The sequence below is a fragment of the Nipponia nippon genome, unplaced genomic scaffold (assembly GCF_047370975.1).
Source record: "Nipponia nippon isolate SJK-2023a ecotype South Korea unplaced genomic scaffold, ASM4737097v1 scaffold_3, whole genome shotgun sequence".
Lineage (NCBI taxonomy): Eukaryota > Metazoa > Chordata > Aves > Pelecaniformes > Threskiornithidae > Nipponia > Nipponia nippon.
Genome location: NW_028262347.1, coordinates 111,213,774 through 111,230,949, shown reverse-complemented (window position 1 = coordinate 111,230,949; position 17,176 = coordinate 111,213,774). Strand labels below are relative to the sequence as shown.

General features: G+C 45.4%; 1 protein-coding gene across 7 annotated transcripts in view; it reads right to left on the bottom strand.

Annotated features, from left to right (window-relative positions):
• The window catches only part of ARMH3 (armadillo like helical domain containing 3), a 129,504-nt gene that overhangs the window by 20,534 nt on the left and 91,794 nt on the right, over window positions 1-17,176 (bottom strand). For 5 of the 7 annotated variants that reach the window (XM_087763829.1, XM_087763825.1, XM_087763827.1 and 2 more), the window contains one exon: window positions 12,941-13,019. In XM_087763829.1, the coding sequence (XP_087619955.1) occupies window positions 12,941-13,019 (79 nt within the window). Of the gene's footprint in view, window positions 1-7,652; window positions 7,773-12,940; window positions 13,020-14,780; window positions 14,964-17,176 lie in introns of all 7 variants that reach the window. The other 2 variants (XR_015706163.1, XR_015706164.1) reach the window with 2 other exon arrangements.

Sequence of the window (17,176 nt, the reverse complement as noted above, 5' to 3'; positions counted from 1 at the left end):
TGCCTCTTGGACATCAAACGTTTTCAAAGCTATTAGCTCGGATGGGTTTTTGAGTAAGGCTCAGGGAAGCCACTCGCTCAGTACTTCTCATAAGGAAAAGGTAGCTCTGACCTGGTAGAATAAAAATTACTGAGAAGGAGGAGGAGGAAGAAAGCCCACACAGACCAGGTTCTCTGCAAGCAAGGAAATGAGATTTGATTTACTTCGTGATTTTGAGGTGTGTTCAATTTCAGCTTGAATTTCTACTGCATAAATTCAGCCTGGCTGAGCAATGTCCCCATTAGAGACTGTCCAAAGCAATATAAGGTGATCCACACAATGATCTTCGAAGCTGAAGGTTCAAAGCCTTAGTGAGCTGGGGTTTTTTTTTTAGCATATTTTTGCATATGCAACCCACAAACCTGTGTCTTCCAAGAAGCTAGAGGAAGACAATATAAAAAAGCAATTAGATACAGTGCATACACAGCTCCTTATTGTTGCCAATTAATCAATTTATTTATTTAGCTCACTGGTTAAATTTCCTCTTACTACACAGCAGAGAACAACTCTGGGTCTGTGTTTTCCATGATTCAAAGGGATTAGATGACAAACAAAAGTCACTCACTAAAAGGACTTACGGGCTTCAGTTCAGGGATTAATAACTCAGCTGCTTTTTCTCCAGATTTTAAAACCACTAATTTGTACTGCATCAGCTGGTAGTTTTATTTGCACAACTGTTTTTGTTGTAATGGGAATCCTAAACTCTGCTCTTCCCAAAATGCTGCTGCATTGCCCTCTTGATATTATTCTCACATCTGAATTTTTGACTATATTTAAAGAGGATTTCATGCTTGCTTAGCAAATTTCTTAAGAAACTGCACCTTATATTTAATACACACAAGTTCAAGTTCTGCTTGACTTTCCCTGACTAACCAGGCATATCAGTTGAGCACTCCCGTCAGGAATTCAAAACCACTAGAAAGCAGCTTCGGTGGAAGCTCTGGACCAGGTCTCTCTGCATCTGCAACTCCATCTCACATTTCAGAGAAGCTCTACAAAATCTGGAGTTTGCATGCAGTTGACCACATAGTAACACGCTTTTAAGGTGGGATAAACCACAGGGGTCCATTCTCACCCTGGGTTAACACAGAATAATTTGGTACCACACTTACCCTGCTGAGAAATCAAGTGACAGAAGTCGAAGAGGGGCCACATCTCTGTGTTACTCTGCAGAGACTCTGATCTTACAGTTCTGAGAACCATTCACAAGAGGGAGTTTCAGTGAAACAGTGCTATAATTTAACCCCAATGCTTCTAGAATCTTGGCCTGTATGAATAAAACCCAAAAGCAAGTCTGCAGGTTGAAAAATTCAGGTACTTTAAAGTTTTGGGGTTTGTTGTAAATCTACAGTAGCCTGAGCTGGCCTGACTCAGGAAAAACTCAATTCCTTCCATATGCCTTTTTAAGGACTGACTTGTGACTGTGCCTAGAGCTTTTGTTTGGTGCATTTTTGTAAATGGTAGTAAGTAGAGCTCTTCACTTGGTTTACTGCTTCTAGACGACAATGCCAGCTACAATCAACTCAGAAGAGGAGAGCAGGGCCGGCAGCAGCCACAGGATGCATCATTGCAGCAAGCGATGGTTATGCATTGGGAAAGCTGCCATCGTTCTTCCTTCTCATCTCTCTAAAACATGTCAAGGGCACTAATTAACAGGGTATCCAAGGCACACAAAAGCTATGAAGAAAGTTGTCCCTAGTGCCCTGTTAAGGCCCGATCCCAAGATGACTACTGAGGCTTTAGGAGCCTGCTGAACTCTCCCAGTCACGAGTCTCCAAAATCGTCTGATATTCAGAAAGAATTCAAAGATCACAAGAGCTGCAGAACTGAGAAAAGCAGAAAGGAAATAAAGTGACCTACTTTATATTCTGCTATCACATGTTGAAAGAGACAGGATCATGAAATGCCAGAAGAGGCACATGTAAAGGAATCCTCTCAAACGCGTGTGCTGTCAGCAGCGTGATGGCACACAGCCCCCCCAGAAGAAACAAGGGCAGGGAAAAACCCAGGTCAAATAATGTGCCAGAACACCAATTCAACACCCAGAGAGAAGGGAACAAACAAACAGTAGGAGTTATACAGAGCAAGAGAAGCCTGCGATCTGAATTGCCACTCGCCATTACCCTAGCAGGCATTAAAGCCTCTGCCAGGAAGCGGCACTTGGGATCAGAACGATCTGATGGCCTTCCCAAGAGCAAGCGACAGAGGAGAGGTGTGATCTTAAATATTTTGTGGATATTTCTGAAGCATCTGTTCTTGACTTAGTAGCAAGAGGCAGGGCAGAAAAATCTGCAGCCGTCTGTGAGCACCTGGGTACAACTATGTAAGATTACTGGATATAGAGTTAACTCTCCAGAGTCTGGATTCACCTTTTAAACCACAACCCTGTTGAGAGCTGGAAAATATGGCTTTTTGTGTGACAGTGCAGGCAGGTGATTTTTTTTCCCTTTTTTAAAGGGGAATGCTATCAAAATAAAATCCTCCCACTCCCCAGATTCAACTTCTTAAATTTTTGCATCTTTTGTTTTTTTGAACAAAGATCAGGATCAAACCAACTGGCCATTTTTCTTTAAGCATCTTAACCTGACCTCTTCCAAACTCACCACAGAAAAAGCTCTCCCTGACATACATAAGCCGAGGTCACACTGAGTTATGACCTCATGTACAAAAAGCTTCACTTCAGGTCTCCCAACAGAACAGTTGCCTCCGTCTTCAAACTATGCTTCACGCAAGTGAAGGGTTTCTGGGTGTGGATGAGGGACCAGGCTATGTCTCAAGCTAACAGTGTAGCTGGGACAAGACCACAAGCTTCTGGTTCAACTAAACAACTGACCTCCTGATAAGCGACTGGGACAGCACTGGTCAGTGGTCCCAGTACAGCAACCGACTCCTTTATGCCGAGATGTTTACTATGACATTAACTGCCCAGCCCTAGCAACGCCAAGTCCTAGTTCTGAAACATCAACATATTAAATAATGACAGATGCACTTTAGGACTCAAGCAGTCCTGGAATATTAGCCTTCTGGGCACTACTGAGGGTGGAAAACGCAGCAAGAAGTGGATGATGTGGGGAACTGCCACCAGCTGAAGAAATGAAGTTCAGATCATGTTAATATTCTCCCCTGCAAAAAGTGTGTCATGCTCAGGTGTCTGCGAAGAAGGCTGAGATGAGGCATTACAGTAGCTTTCTTTTTATTCTTCTGAGAAGGGGAATTTAGCCCAGCAACAGACCTAAGTTTCCTTTCTATGCCTACAAAATGACTTGTAGGTGGCACTGTAATTAAGTAAGTCCATCACTTAAAATAGAAAAGCACATCTTTATAGCTGAGGTGAGAACCAAGAGTCTGTAGTGATGCTTCCATCAAGTCGTCAGTTTTCAGGAACATTAACAACAGGGTAGAAAATTCCCAGCAAAGCAGCCTGGATGCAAAAAACAAAACAGTCAGGAAGTCTAAGTTCCAGCGTGACTTCCTTGGCTCCCTCACAAATCCACATCTCTGTTTCCATCGGCTGGAAGATGACTCCTGTCCTAGTGTTTCAAGATGTTCAACAGAAAGAGTACTTCTTGCAAACAAAAGGCAGCCTTAAAAAGTCGATACGGTAGCTCACAGTTACCTTTTTTAAGAAATGAAAGGGACAAAAAACCCCTGCAGATACCATCACGTGAAGCTCCATCTAGATCCGTGTTCTGTGTTACATCCTGTTACATAAAATCATGGATATACCTTAGGGTGACAGTAACAGCTAACATTTCATGCAAGTTGGACGGCTGCCTGACTCCAGCAAACCACCAATATGACAGAGCTGAGCAAAGGCTAGTATCTAGGTTTGGGGAGGAGTATATGCATTTCTAGTGCAGAAGAGGAGTGGAAAGGGAGACTCAGTCATTAGCCAGCTGAGCATACTCTTCCTTTAAACACTGGGAAGGAGAACTGCTGGCAGAATCAGAGGCATCTCAGGGTAGGCTCTGTGTGACCTCTATATTCACATACGGATTGATTCGTCCTGGGTTTAGAACATCAATTTTCACAGAAGTAGGAGAAAGCTGCAAAGGACAATGCAATACCTAAGTGAAAAGACTGGTGTCTTATTTGCAGGAAGAGCAATGGTTTGATTCACAGATGTTGCTGAAGAAATATAACCAGAGGGGAGTTGATAGCAGTGCCCAGAGACACAAATTCTCACTGTATCACCATGATACTATTTCTGGCTTTCCACTGTGTTAAACACACTCATGGGGCTCCAGGGCAGCTCAGTTTGGTCTGCAAAAGATAGTACAGACCTTCCCAAAGCCAAAGCACCCCAAGAACAGTTAGCTAGCCACATCACAGCAGCTCCCTGATGCTAAATTTCGGTTTCAGAAAGACGCGGTGTCCTTCTCTGTCATCCCATTTCACTGCGAGTCGCTGTCATTGTCTCAGAGATGCAATCGGTCCATTAGTGGGATAGGAGCTCGCTCATGCCATTGCGAGTGGGAGAAGCACTCACAAGAACTTCTCTGTCTCTACAGCCTCTATATAGGACCCCAACCCAGCATTTTCTGAGAAGTCAAGAAGTCTACGAGTAAGATTTCGACAGCATTCAGTGTCTAGTTTTACATCCAACTCAAAAACAACCACAGTCCGCTGAATTACAACTGCTGAGGAAAATACATTTGGGAAACAAAGATGGGTTTTGTGCACAAATAAGCCTTAAGCGCAATATTTCATTAGTGGGGTTCTGCACACAGTAAGGCTTAGCAGCAAAGTTTCCAACTAGGAGGCTAAGGCACATGGCAGGAGCTACTGGAAACAACAATATTAGATGTCAGTCTGCAGGAAACTACCCCCTGCTATCCAAATGTTAAGGATATATCAGTGGATATTCCATACTTATTCTTTTACTGCCAGAAGCACCTTAACTAACCTGTGTTTTCATGGAAGAGAAAAGCTTCCTAGTTTACAGCTAACATTGATGCAACTGTGACACACCAGTCAACACTGATGTAAGTGACGGTTCCTGGGTCACATCAGCTTATTTCAGAAATCCTAGGTACTTTCAGACAATGGTCCAGGCCGATTCATCAGCTGCTTGTCTGGGAGGCTGGAATATACTTTCCCTGTTAGCAATTCTTGCTGTCAAGCAGTTATTGATGGAGAACATAAATCCATGGTTCGGAAAAAGTGTCAGAGGAACTCCTACAAACAGGTGCTCAGGTGAAAGCAAGCACAGGGCTATGAATTAATATCCTTCCACAGGCCTACACTCATGCCAGCTAGGAGGCAGATGCTGCTGCTGAAACAGCATGTGCTGCTAGCAATACGTAGCTCCCTGGGAGCTTATTTGTGCCTTAACTGAGCCATGAGGGAATCCAAGCGCCCTCTGACTACGGCAGTGGAATTGATTTATAGCCCCTGGCACTTGGGTGATGCAGAACCACCGTCCCCAGTTCCATCTCTCTGGACATCCATCCCCCCACTTGCTGCCTTTGAATGACACATCTTAGCTCCCTGAGCAATCCCGCTGCCTGCCTCAGATCTCCCATGAAGACAGGAAGAGCGACACACATCAGAGATGCCGCCTTCTCCTCTATTAAAAGGTTTGCCTTTGAGCTCCCTGCTGCAGACAAGACATTTAAAGTCACTGTCTTAACATCCAAATGCCAAGTGTTAGAGAGCCAAAAAACCAAATCTTCCAGCTGAGTGGAGCTCTGCTCAGGTGCGGCACCTTTTGGCTCAGCAGCATTTACTCTCCTGCTCTGGGAGGCGTGGCGACCGCAAAGCTCTATTTGCTTCCCACTTCAAAATCAGAGCCATGACCCAGTTTGTCACTTTTGGGAAACAGCTGCAGCTCCAGCTAGAGGATCCAGAGGAGGAGGGCAGAAAAACATCACCTGCTACAGCAGGTTACTACCCGAGAGCAGGAAGAGTAGCAGTCTCTGAAGGCAGAAGTTTTATCCTAAACAAGCCCCGGAATGAGTATGGCTGGCGGTCACTGCAAAGCCTGTCCCCTTTGGTGAGAGAATTTGACTCCAGGCATGGTTACTCACAGCCACATCGCCGTCTGTAACTGGCACAGCAGGCTATAGCCTGTCTGCTTTTCGGAGTCCCAAGCAGAGAGATGACTGAGTCTAAGGAAGCTTAGGGTGGAGCTCAGGACGAGAGCAACAAAGTATAGTGCTATAAATCCAGCTTTACAGGGAATGATGACAGAAGTTTGCATGGTATCTATATGCATTATGCACCTGGCAACAGCCAGCGTCTATTGTTCCTGTTTCACAAGGGATTAAAAAACCTTCTCAATCTGAAGTTTTACAAAATGCAAATTGAATTGTGCATTCGCACAAGCCAGCCGTTGACAGCTCCTTCTTTAATCGTAGATGTGCAAAGTTGTAATTTAATCTTTATAAATGCAGACTGTTTTGATCATTCTGTTGCAATCCTCTGCGGAGCTTTCCCTGCCCTACACGGGCGCTTAGCAGTGACGGCAATCCGTAACATTGCTTTGCCTTCCCCAGCAGATCACATAGCACTTCAAACGCTGCCTGCCTCCCCGAGGGCTCCACACCAGCTGCCCTCTCACTTGGGAGGACACAGGGCTCAAGGTTTGCTCAAGGCAGCACAGCGACGGCTAGGAAGGAGTTCAGACCCCAGCCTGCAGCCCCTTCCTCTAGCTACCCACAGCCCCTTTTCCAGGTTTAGTTAAGTACCACACATAAATAAAACAGATCCACCAGGCATCTGGGATATGGTTTGTGAAATGCACTCACCATGGGTGAGGACAAGCACTGGACTAGAGCAACATCACCTTGTCTCCACAGTATGGACTGGGAGCCTATTACGAAGTTAAACCTCTGGCTCTTGCTCAGCGCACTCCCAGTTGTGTATCATCAGGCTAGGCTCGTAACTCACGTCCCCGAGTGTCGCCTCTGTAGCACCAGCACAGAAACTTATCTGGCTCCAGGAGACTTTACCCTGTTGCAGCCAGCAGTGAGCAGCAGCTCCAGAAGTCAGCTTTTCCAAAACAAGTCCCCAGCATTCAGTGCCCACCTACACTACAGCAGTTTTCAGGCCCTTATCAGTCCCTGTGGTACTAGCCGCAGCCAGGCAAGGATATGAAAACGGCAGCGAGAATTGAAGGTGAGCCTTGCTTTGAAGTTTAATGGACTTATTTTGTACTTTGAGGCAGTCCCTAATCCCCCCAAGAGGACAGCTCACAGAAGGGGTAGGAAGCAAGACATGCCTTAGCATTTGCAATGCACAGAGGGCAGCAGCAGGGTTCCTCTGCTCTGGGAGCAGTCAAGGTGATCCAGGGTCACGCTGCCTCCGAGAGGCACAGAGCAGCTAACTACCACTAGCGGCAACGGGCAGGATGCAGGGGCATCTTTGTGTCGAGCCTGAAAGAAGGGAATTGAAGGGTTTCTCCCATTTCTTATTGGGATTTCTGGGACTGAATTAGGAATAGGGTTACACCTCTCCAGCAGTAGGTGTTTTTAAAACCAAAGTCCTTCTTTTGTCCCTCTAACAGCCTACCACACATTGTTGCCCTCCCCCCCCCCCGACGCACGGTTTATTGCATTTTGCATGTTAATAAAAGACACTACACAGTACAAAGACACTGCTCCAAAGCTCACCTCCAGCTTCAAATCTCCTTGCAGCAAAGCTGATCAGTCCTTGAAGCCTCTTCAGACCCATTCAGTCTGGCACACTGCACAAAGCAGTCTGAGGCATAAGTAAATTGCAGGGATATTTCTCTGGTAAACCAAAAAAAAAAAAAAAAGAGAAAGCTATCTAAACCAGAGAACCCCCCCCCCCCATCAGCTAGGCAAACCGGCATTTTGCCAACTCCAGAAGACTTTTTATATAGACCCTTTTAAACCTGGGATTCCAATTTCACCTGGTGCAGCTCAGCTCTTTCTATTTAAACAATAAAATCTGTTTCAAGCCATTAATCATGAGTAGGTGCCTGTAATGAGACCATGAAACCCAACGTCCCTGCCTCATTTGCAAAGATGTGATGACTTTAAATTAGGACTCTGCCTTGGTGGCCCCTTAGCTGGAGTTTCACATTCCTGCTACTGCGTGCAACACAGCACTAGCAAGTTGGTACTTTCTACCCCAAAGCTCGCTGCATTTCAGAAGTGAAGTAGCATTACACCAAAACCATTTTGAAGTATTTCTGGAGCCCCCACAACATGTTATATTAATGTAAGAGATTAGGGGGATTTATTGTAGTACCTAGCACTGATGGTACTCAGCTTTTTAATATCAAAGACACGTGGCAAGAGGCTTTTAACTCTTTTAACACCACTGCCGGTAGCGCTGAAAAAGAACATAGCGTTTTGTATCTGCCAGTGGTTTTGCTGCTAGTTATGGAAACCACAACAAGTTGAATAAACCATGACATCCATGGGTCAGAGTTAGAATACTTTAGGGCATCTAAAACCAAGCACATGCTTTTGTGACTTTCTGTGCAAGTCACTGGTGGAGCCTCCCTGAGCTGCACTTTGGGTTGGTCCCTCGAAGCCCCACCACATAACAAAAGGCCATGGGGATTTGGGGGGGGGGGGGGGGGGCAGGGCGAAGCACTCAACATGTGGAGTATGACCTCAAGGAGAGGGAAACGGCTTTGTGAGATTGCCTGACCAAACTGGACTGCGGTTACCTGAGTTATCAAAGTATTACAATGTGGAACAACCCAAGTATTACTCATTTGTCACAATTTCAAAAGCGATACCGTTGTCCTGTTTTTCCATCACGATCTGTTCTGGCTCCCAGCACTTTCCATCTGCAGTTACCAGACTAATACACACAGTACAGGTGTTCACAACAGTCTTTCACACTGAACTTTACACCCCCTCCAAAACGGAGGTACCTAGTGTCCCTACTGTGGCTGGGAAGAAAGAGGGGCTGCTATTAGAAAAAGCACATAGATGTCCCTGACTAGCAAGCGTCATCAGTCCTACGTGCCTGGCATCTCAATTTTAAGACCCTTAGAGCAGAAATCATAGTGAGAACAAGTGCCAAAGAGAAAATGAGACCTTAGTGAGCAATTTTGCTACCTAAATCTCCAGCAAACTGGCACAAGACTTGCTTGGCATGCAAGGCACCACAAGACACTCCTGCTCTGAAGAGATTTCACCAAAAGAAGTACTGGGTTCCTCTCACTTTACCTTCTCTAGAATAACTGCACTACCTCACCATCAGGCAGAGAGCTGCCTTCTTACACAGCTCTTCTTTCACATCCAGAAAAGGCAGATGTGAGACCCCATCCCAGTCACTCATGCCCTGTGTGTTGTCAGTCTTTATGTTTGTCTGCATTGGCCCTTCTGGAGCAACTCTTGTGTTGCTGTGTTCTCACTGCCTTGACCTTGTTTCCTGCAACTGCTTCTGCTGGAAAACACGTTGGGAAATCAGATACAGAGAAAGTCTACTGCCTCCAATGTATTAAGTACAAGGCAGTCTGGTCATCTGGAGAGTACCGATAAGCCTACGAATTCATTTCACAGAAGGCTATTTTGCCCTTTGACTTGAGAAGGGACCCAAACATCTTTGAAGACATGGGAATAATCACTTGCATAGAAGAGCTAAACTACATTGGCAGTTAATGGCCAACCCTATCTTTTTGAGTGTGCAGCATCTTTCAATTCCTTAAAAGACATGCAGGCAGGAGACAAACGTGTTGCGAGGGAGAACACCAAAAAAACACAAATTAACACTGAAGGCAGGTTTAACAAATTAGCAAGTGAAGGAAGACGCCAATAACTGGCTAAGACATTTCCTGTTTCACGGTGAGGAACTACAGCAAGGTCAAAATAGTTAACAACTAGGAAGGATTATGAGTTTGCTTTGGCAAGTAGACTCTTTGCAGAATGGCACTGGCAAGGATCACATGGTGGTGATAGACTGAGGTGGCTCGTCGTCAAATCCCTGGCATTTGCTCACCCCAGGGAATCTCACACTCTTTGCTCAAGAGAATATGGAAAGAAAATGGTTTCTTCCCAGTGTTTCTGATCCAAACACTGGATAAACCCCACAACAGTCAGCAAAGCTGTACCGTGAAGTCTTGCAAATACACCTGCCTGGGGCGCAGATCTGTATATTCAAACTACGGTTCCTGGAGATCTTTAGGGCTGAAGATGTACAGTGGTATTAACAGTCTATCCTTAAAACAATCCCATGTCCGTCATTTTCAAGGTCCTGCAAATCCCCTCAGCATGTAATAATGTTAACATTAATGCTTATAAATAAAAAAGGAGAAAGCACTTAAATGACAGACTGAGAATGGTAATAAACAGACATTAGTGATTAACAAGGTAATAAAGCCTTCAATAGGATTAGGAAAATAAAAAGATAGAGCAAAATCTCTTTCAGCTGATTACTTAGCTACTTTTAAGGATATTAAAAATACAAAAATAAAAAAAAAAAATTGTCTAACACATGAACAGGGTCCCAGAACAGTCAAGGAGCAGCACAGCAAGTTTGACACAGGCTCAATTAAGAGTCTGCAAGCTGAGTAGGTTCAAGTGAATTGGAAGCAACTCAGAGCAGCTGGAAGTTCCCCTTCAGATAGAGCTATGTCAAAGCCATGCCTGCCTGATTAACAGGAGATTCTGAGATACCACAGAAGAGTATGAGCAGCCATATGAGAATCTGTATCAGGGAAGGAAAGCTTCACTAAAAGAAAAGGTTGATCCTCCAAATTGTAAAAATAAATGTTCCCAGTAAAGAACTAACAGTCTCCTGAAACTATTCAAGTAACTCAAAGGAGAGAACGACCAGGCCCAAATGTAGTATCTGTGTGTGGATACACAAGTTAAATGTCAGCATTAAGTATTTCAATGTGGTACACTTCAAAAAACAGGGCTAGAAAGGAAGGTGGGTTTTGTGTAGAAAATATTTATGGAGGGAAGGGAGAAGGGGAACTAAGTGAACACCCATGTAAAATCAAAAGGTACAGCTGGAAGGAAAAAAAAGAGAGACAGCAGCAGCCAAAAGGCAAGCGTGACCCCCCACCCCACGCTGAACAGCTAACACAGAATGAAAACAACAAATTCTGTTACCCCACAAAAGCCAGACCCTGGCCGTGATCTTGGCCACCTACCATTACTTCTCATGTACTTACCACGTGGGGCGGCTACTGATGGAGGGGAAACCGCAGTCCAACACACTGATCTGAGCATGCTGGCTAATTGAAAGTGGAGGCAAGAAGTCTCCATCCCTCTCCTCCTTGTGCAGTAAATTGCAGAGCACTGACTGAACGCTCTCACCGCGACCACACAGTCCCTCACCACAGTGACATCTCCCTTATTTCTCTGCAGTTCACTAAGGCCTATTATTGCTTTGCTTTGTTTGATGTTCTCCCTATGTTGAGAGAAAGTATGAAGGGAGAAAAGAAAAAAGAGAAATCTAACTGTCTTTCAGCTTCCTAATCATCTTCCTCAAAATGCTCCGTGCATCAGCACTGATTTCATTATCTGCCTGCTGCTAGAGATTTTATTTAAAGAATAACACACAAGGAAGAAAGAATTTAACCTGACCTCCCTGAACTGCTGGGGGATGAATAGCACATAGAGCTGACAGTGAAAAGCTCGTTTCCTTTCTCAGACTAACCTAAACACTACGCAAAATTCCCCTCTATCCAAGCCCCCTGTTTTAAATTGGGCTATCAAAGGCTTTTCTTTTTTAGGGGCCTGGGTTGATGCAATCAGTGTATCATCAGTGAATGAGGATTGATAACATGAACCATCACAAAGCAGAGCTGTGGGTACAGTGACTCTCAGAGGCAGAACAATACAGAAAAACTGAGTAAATTAAAACCAGTGTTCTTCTAGCCAGCTATATCAAGATGAGAATAAAAAGCAGTAGGGTCCACGTTTTTTTCCCCACTGCATCAGTACAGAATTCAACCTGAAACTTTGGGGTGTTACATATTACAGATTAAGTAGGATAATAAATGAAAAGGTTAGTGGGAAGCATGGAAGGGTATCATCAATTAATGAGTAAAAATATCATGGACAGAAAGAGAAATGAATTGCAGAGCAAGATACAGTCAGGACCTTTTAACAGGCGCAAGCATGGGATCCCATCCAGTGGAAGGAGCAATCCAAAGTGACTCAAATGAGGTCTGTCCTGGACTACATACAGAATTTCTTCTCTGGAAGGTCCAGAGGTGCTGATGCAGCTGTGTCTGGGATGATCCCCCCAGCTCGTATGGCAGCTCTGTATTCTGTCCACCACAGGCTCCTGCAGAGTCATTTACCTCTCCAAGAGTGATTAACATATAATCCCAATATTTTATTTTGGGAAATAGGCCATCTGTTCCCTTCCTGAGACCATGCACAGTAGCCTGTTTTCAAAAAGCCATATTTACACATTTATGCAATACAAGCAGGACACGAAGAGCGTAAACCAGGCCAAATTAAGGAAGGGAAACCTAACCTTATCACCCTCTTTATTAAAAACCTTCTCTTTTCAAAATCTAAAACCAACTGAATGCTATTACCCTAGAAAATTTCTACCAACTGTTGCCTGAGTACTAATTCCCCAGTATCACAGAAAATCAAGCTATGCCCAACAGTTCTCCGATAACTAAAGTAGCTGCCAAAAACTTCCTGCCCCATTCTAAACACCAGCATCCCCACAGTCTCCAACCACACTTACTGACAATGCTCCCTATTTTCATCATTCGTACCCATCCTTCTGCATTTGCTGGACCGAGAAGTCTACACATGATGGTAAAATTGGCTAAAGCAAGCCTTGTTTCTCTTCCTCTCATCCACATCTGAACAAGGAACACGAGAGTCCCGCCTTCACCCCTCATATTGCTGCAACATCATCAGTCCCAGTAAGCACAAGGTACTCCTAAACACCTGTATTCCAGAGGTCAACATGAAAAAAGGTCATCGCACGCCTGGCTTACCTGATCCTCGGAGAGCTGTGATATGTGATTTACTGCAGCGTAAGACTCTATCTTCGGGTTGAAGTGATTGATGATGGCTCTGAAACAAAGGAGAGAAATTTTCAGGTCTCAGGAAGAGCTTAGGGATGCAGCAGAAATTCCCCGCCAGCCTGAGTCAGTGCACATGGAGCCACAGTCCTGCAAGAAGTAGTTCCTCCCTCACCGCGCTGTATTGCTTGCTCTGCTGAAGGCACGCTCCCTGCTGAGAGGCCAATGCAGATTCAGTCACAGGCTCACTGGAAATTGCGAGCACAGGCACTGCCTTACGCGTGGGTGCATTTGTCCCAGCAGATACGGGGCTGCGCTCGCCGCTCTGGCAGAGGGAACCGCTGCCTTGCTGCAAGTCGGCTGCAAGTTGCTCAAGTGTTCCAGCAGAGACACAGCAATCCTGGCCATCGCTGCCCCATCCTTGCTCAAGAACTGTATCTCCTCATCCCTTCCAAAATCGGTATTGCCTGACATTTTGCTATATGGAACACTGTTGTCTGATGTGTTGAAGCTGATGGTTTATTGCTTTGGATCTCCACTATGTTTAAAATGTTGTAGTTGGCTTTTAATTGTAGTCATCCATCACTGCAGCCACTACTTTGACTTCTTCCTATAATGACTTTAGTCCTCAGCCCCAATTTAGATCGTTAGAGATAACTTATGCCAGTGTCCCAAACATGGCAGCACAAAGACTGATCACTCCTACTTCTCTGCCTCATTTCTCTCACTGCCTGCACCAACATACTCCCCTTCCCTTCTAGGTGCATCTAGAGGCAGATGTAAGAAATCTAATTGAAAGTAAAATAATAATTGGGGGGAAAAAAACCCCTCAAACTGCAGCTGGAATATTTCCTCAGCCTCTCCTCTGCTTGTCAGGTGCAGCTGAGAAAACAAATGGCAAGACAGTAAAGTCTCCCCAGGCTAGGGTTTGCAACTGGTCTAGTTGGGATATTACTCATGAGACCCACTGCCGAGGTAAACACTGATGATGGGAACAGCCCATGTCAAGTGCTCGGCACAGATGTGTGCTGATGGTGCCTGGAGAACACTTGCTTGGCCAAATTACAGGCGGCAGCAGTCAGGGCTTTCACTCTCATATTCATCAGCATGAAAATTCACTCCAGCTCCCTCTGCTGCACTCTAATGGGTTCCCTCCTCCCCACAGCTCTCCCCGCAGAAGGGTTTTCAGTTACTTTCTCCAGACCTCATCACAACTAAGAGCTGGTGCCTGAGTCCAGGAATAAATGATACTCAGTGGTGCCAATCAGAGCTGGTGGAAAGAAAACCCACCTGGAAGCATCCTTACTTTTTCAAATACACAGATGAAGAATAACTGCATGGAGGGGGTGGGGAGTGGGAGAAAAAAAAACCCCAACCAAACAATCTGCAGATTTACTGCCACATTCCCAGCCACACACCTCATCGTCACACCAGGTGCAGTCCATGCGCAGGGGCAGTCACTCCAGCGGCTGCTCCTACAGCATCAGTACGTACTTAGCACAGGGAGGCTTCTGCAGTCTCGCCAGCCTTGACAGTTTTATCAGTGAAGCAAATTCAGCAGGGCCCCTGCCAGGCTTCCCGTAGCCCTCCTCCCTCCGGAGGAGGGCAAGCAGGCAGGTAGAGACATGCCCAGACTCTTCCCATTTCAATCTGACCAGAGAAGCGGCTCCTGTGAGCCACAATCACACTCCATTACCCAGCCTCTCGAACACTGCGGCTTTCAAGTTGCATGTTTCATGCCTGGCTGGAGTCATATTTACACTCCTACAGGACACACTACAAGCTATTGAAAGAAAAGGGAACACAGACTTACAACAACTTAACTTCTGGCTTGACAGAAGGTTTGGCAGCTCGGAGGGGTTCAGTGCACTCACATGGTTCCAACATTTACCAGGGAACAGATTTAGCATTCATTTGTATCCACTGCTGTGAAGCACTTCAACATGGGCCGCCTGCTCACAAGTCCCTGCTCGGATCTGAGCTAGTGGAGCGGCACCTGCAATCACAGCTGGGATTCACCCAGGGAAAGCAAAACCAGCAACCAGCTGCCACTGCAGTAAGAATCAACAGACATTAAGGGAGAGAAATAATTCAAGTCTCTTTCCTCATTTCCCTAAAGGCAAATGGACAGCTCCTCAGTGACTAGAGGAAGAAGTTCAGCTGTTTAATTTGTTTTAACTTCCACTATGAAGAATTCCTTCCCAATCTGATTTTCTGCAGAGCTTTTATCCTGAACCTGCAAGCAGCCTGAGGCAGCATGAAGAGCTTGGATTCAATCCTGGCTCTGTGCAGCCAGGTTCCTACTGCCGAGCGTATGCTACCACGGCCAGGCTCTGCACATGGTACAGCTCCTCCTCACACATCTGCCATGAGAAACTCCATCGCTACCCAGCCCACGCTGCTGCGCAACGGCAGCCCCTTTCTGCATCAACTACTCTGATATGTCACCGCTATCCTTCCATCTCTCAAAATCCATCTTGTCCCTGGGGCATACTTTTAGGCAACTGGCCTCCTGGGCTACTGACTAACAGCTGGAATTTCACTTTGCAAAGCTGCCACTCCACAGGCATTTGCTCCTGGAGACAACCAAGGGACCAGAGCTTTTAAGCACAGTCTCCCCCTTATGGACAACAGAACAGAGGCTTTGCCGTCATTAGTTCACGCACCAGCATGTAACAGCTGAGCCTTGGCAACGTTTTATTTTTACACTGTGATTGCCTTGATTATTGGCCTATCAGCCAGTACCTTTGGGGAGCGGGAAGGGAGCCGCTAAAGCACTTGGAAAAGATTTGTAGTGTGCTGTGCTCTACCGAGATCTTCGTATCGATCACGCAAAAAAAAAAAAAAAAAAAAAGTAAAGAAAAACCTTGTGTTTGGTATTCATGAAGCACTAGCATCTTCAACACATTTGTAAAGGAAGGAAATGGTAAAGTGTCAACCGAAAGACAAAACACTGCAGTTCCCCAACCAGCCTTTGATAGTGCGTACACTTATGCATTTCCACACCATAAGTCTCTCAGTGGGGCTGGCTGCCATTTGTCATACAAATTTCAGAGTGCTTTTGGGCCAGCATTCTCTAGGGACTGGAGAGATGTCTGGGGAGATGTTACTTTAGCAACACCACCGCCTCTGACAGATCCACAGTTCAGCAGTCAACTGGCAAGAAAGGGGGCTGTCACTGGACAAGGGAAGGATGCTGAGCAGGCAGAACGTGAAGCAATGCTTCAGGAATAAAAAAAACTGGCTCCCAGTGGCTTGTCTTGACACTGATGCTTAGTGCTCCAAGGCAGACCACAAGCCATCTCCACATTCTTTATTCCTCAGTCTCCCAGTGAGAATCATTTAACACACTAGCCATGCCAGCACACTCAGAAAAAACACACATTCTCCAGTCACTTCTTCATGCAACTCTTCAGAGTGCAAGCTACCTAGACACCATGGTGCCAGAAGCCATACAAAGACATATATGAACTTATATTTTCTTCAGGATGAACAACCTAGAACACTTGCATTTATTTATTTATGCATTTATTGCATTTATTTATTTATTTGGGAAGGAGGGAATGATTGCAGGAAAAATGTAAAGTGTTCCACCCTGATTTAGGAACCTAAGTGCCAATGAATAATTTATTTGTACTAGCTGTATTAATCACGTTATTACGCAGTAAAAGTGAGTCCCACGGTAACAGGTATTGTACAAACAGAGAGTGGTGGGAAGCCTCTGTCCCAGAGAGCTAACGATCTCAAATGCAAGAGAAAAGGGAAAGCTCAGAAACTGAAAAAAGTGTAGTGGCACCAGAAAACTTAACAGTGCCGTTACTTACTGAGTGTCATGGAAAACTTCAGTTAGAGATACGCCAAGGACAGAAAAACCCAGAAAAAGAATACTGAAGGAAGCACAGAGACAGGGAAAAGGAGACAGAAGGGCAGATAGGATCAAGAAAAACAGATGAAAAGACTGCGGGACAGAGACGATCAGAGGAGCAGCAACTGATGACAGGTCACTCTTGTCCTCTGCAAACTGGAAAGCTCTGACTGGTGGAAAGTTTCTGCTTTGGCTGTTCGCGAGGCTGCAACAAGTGGCCAGTCCAGAAGTGACTTACGAGTCCTTTCTCCCTCAAAAACACATGGGCTGGAAGGCGAGAAGCAGGGGGATCTCCATGCGGGCTCTATTATTTTTTTTCTCCAAACGGGGACACCTCCCACTGC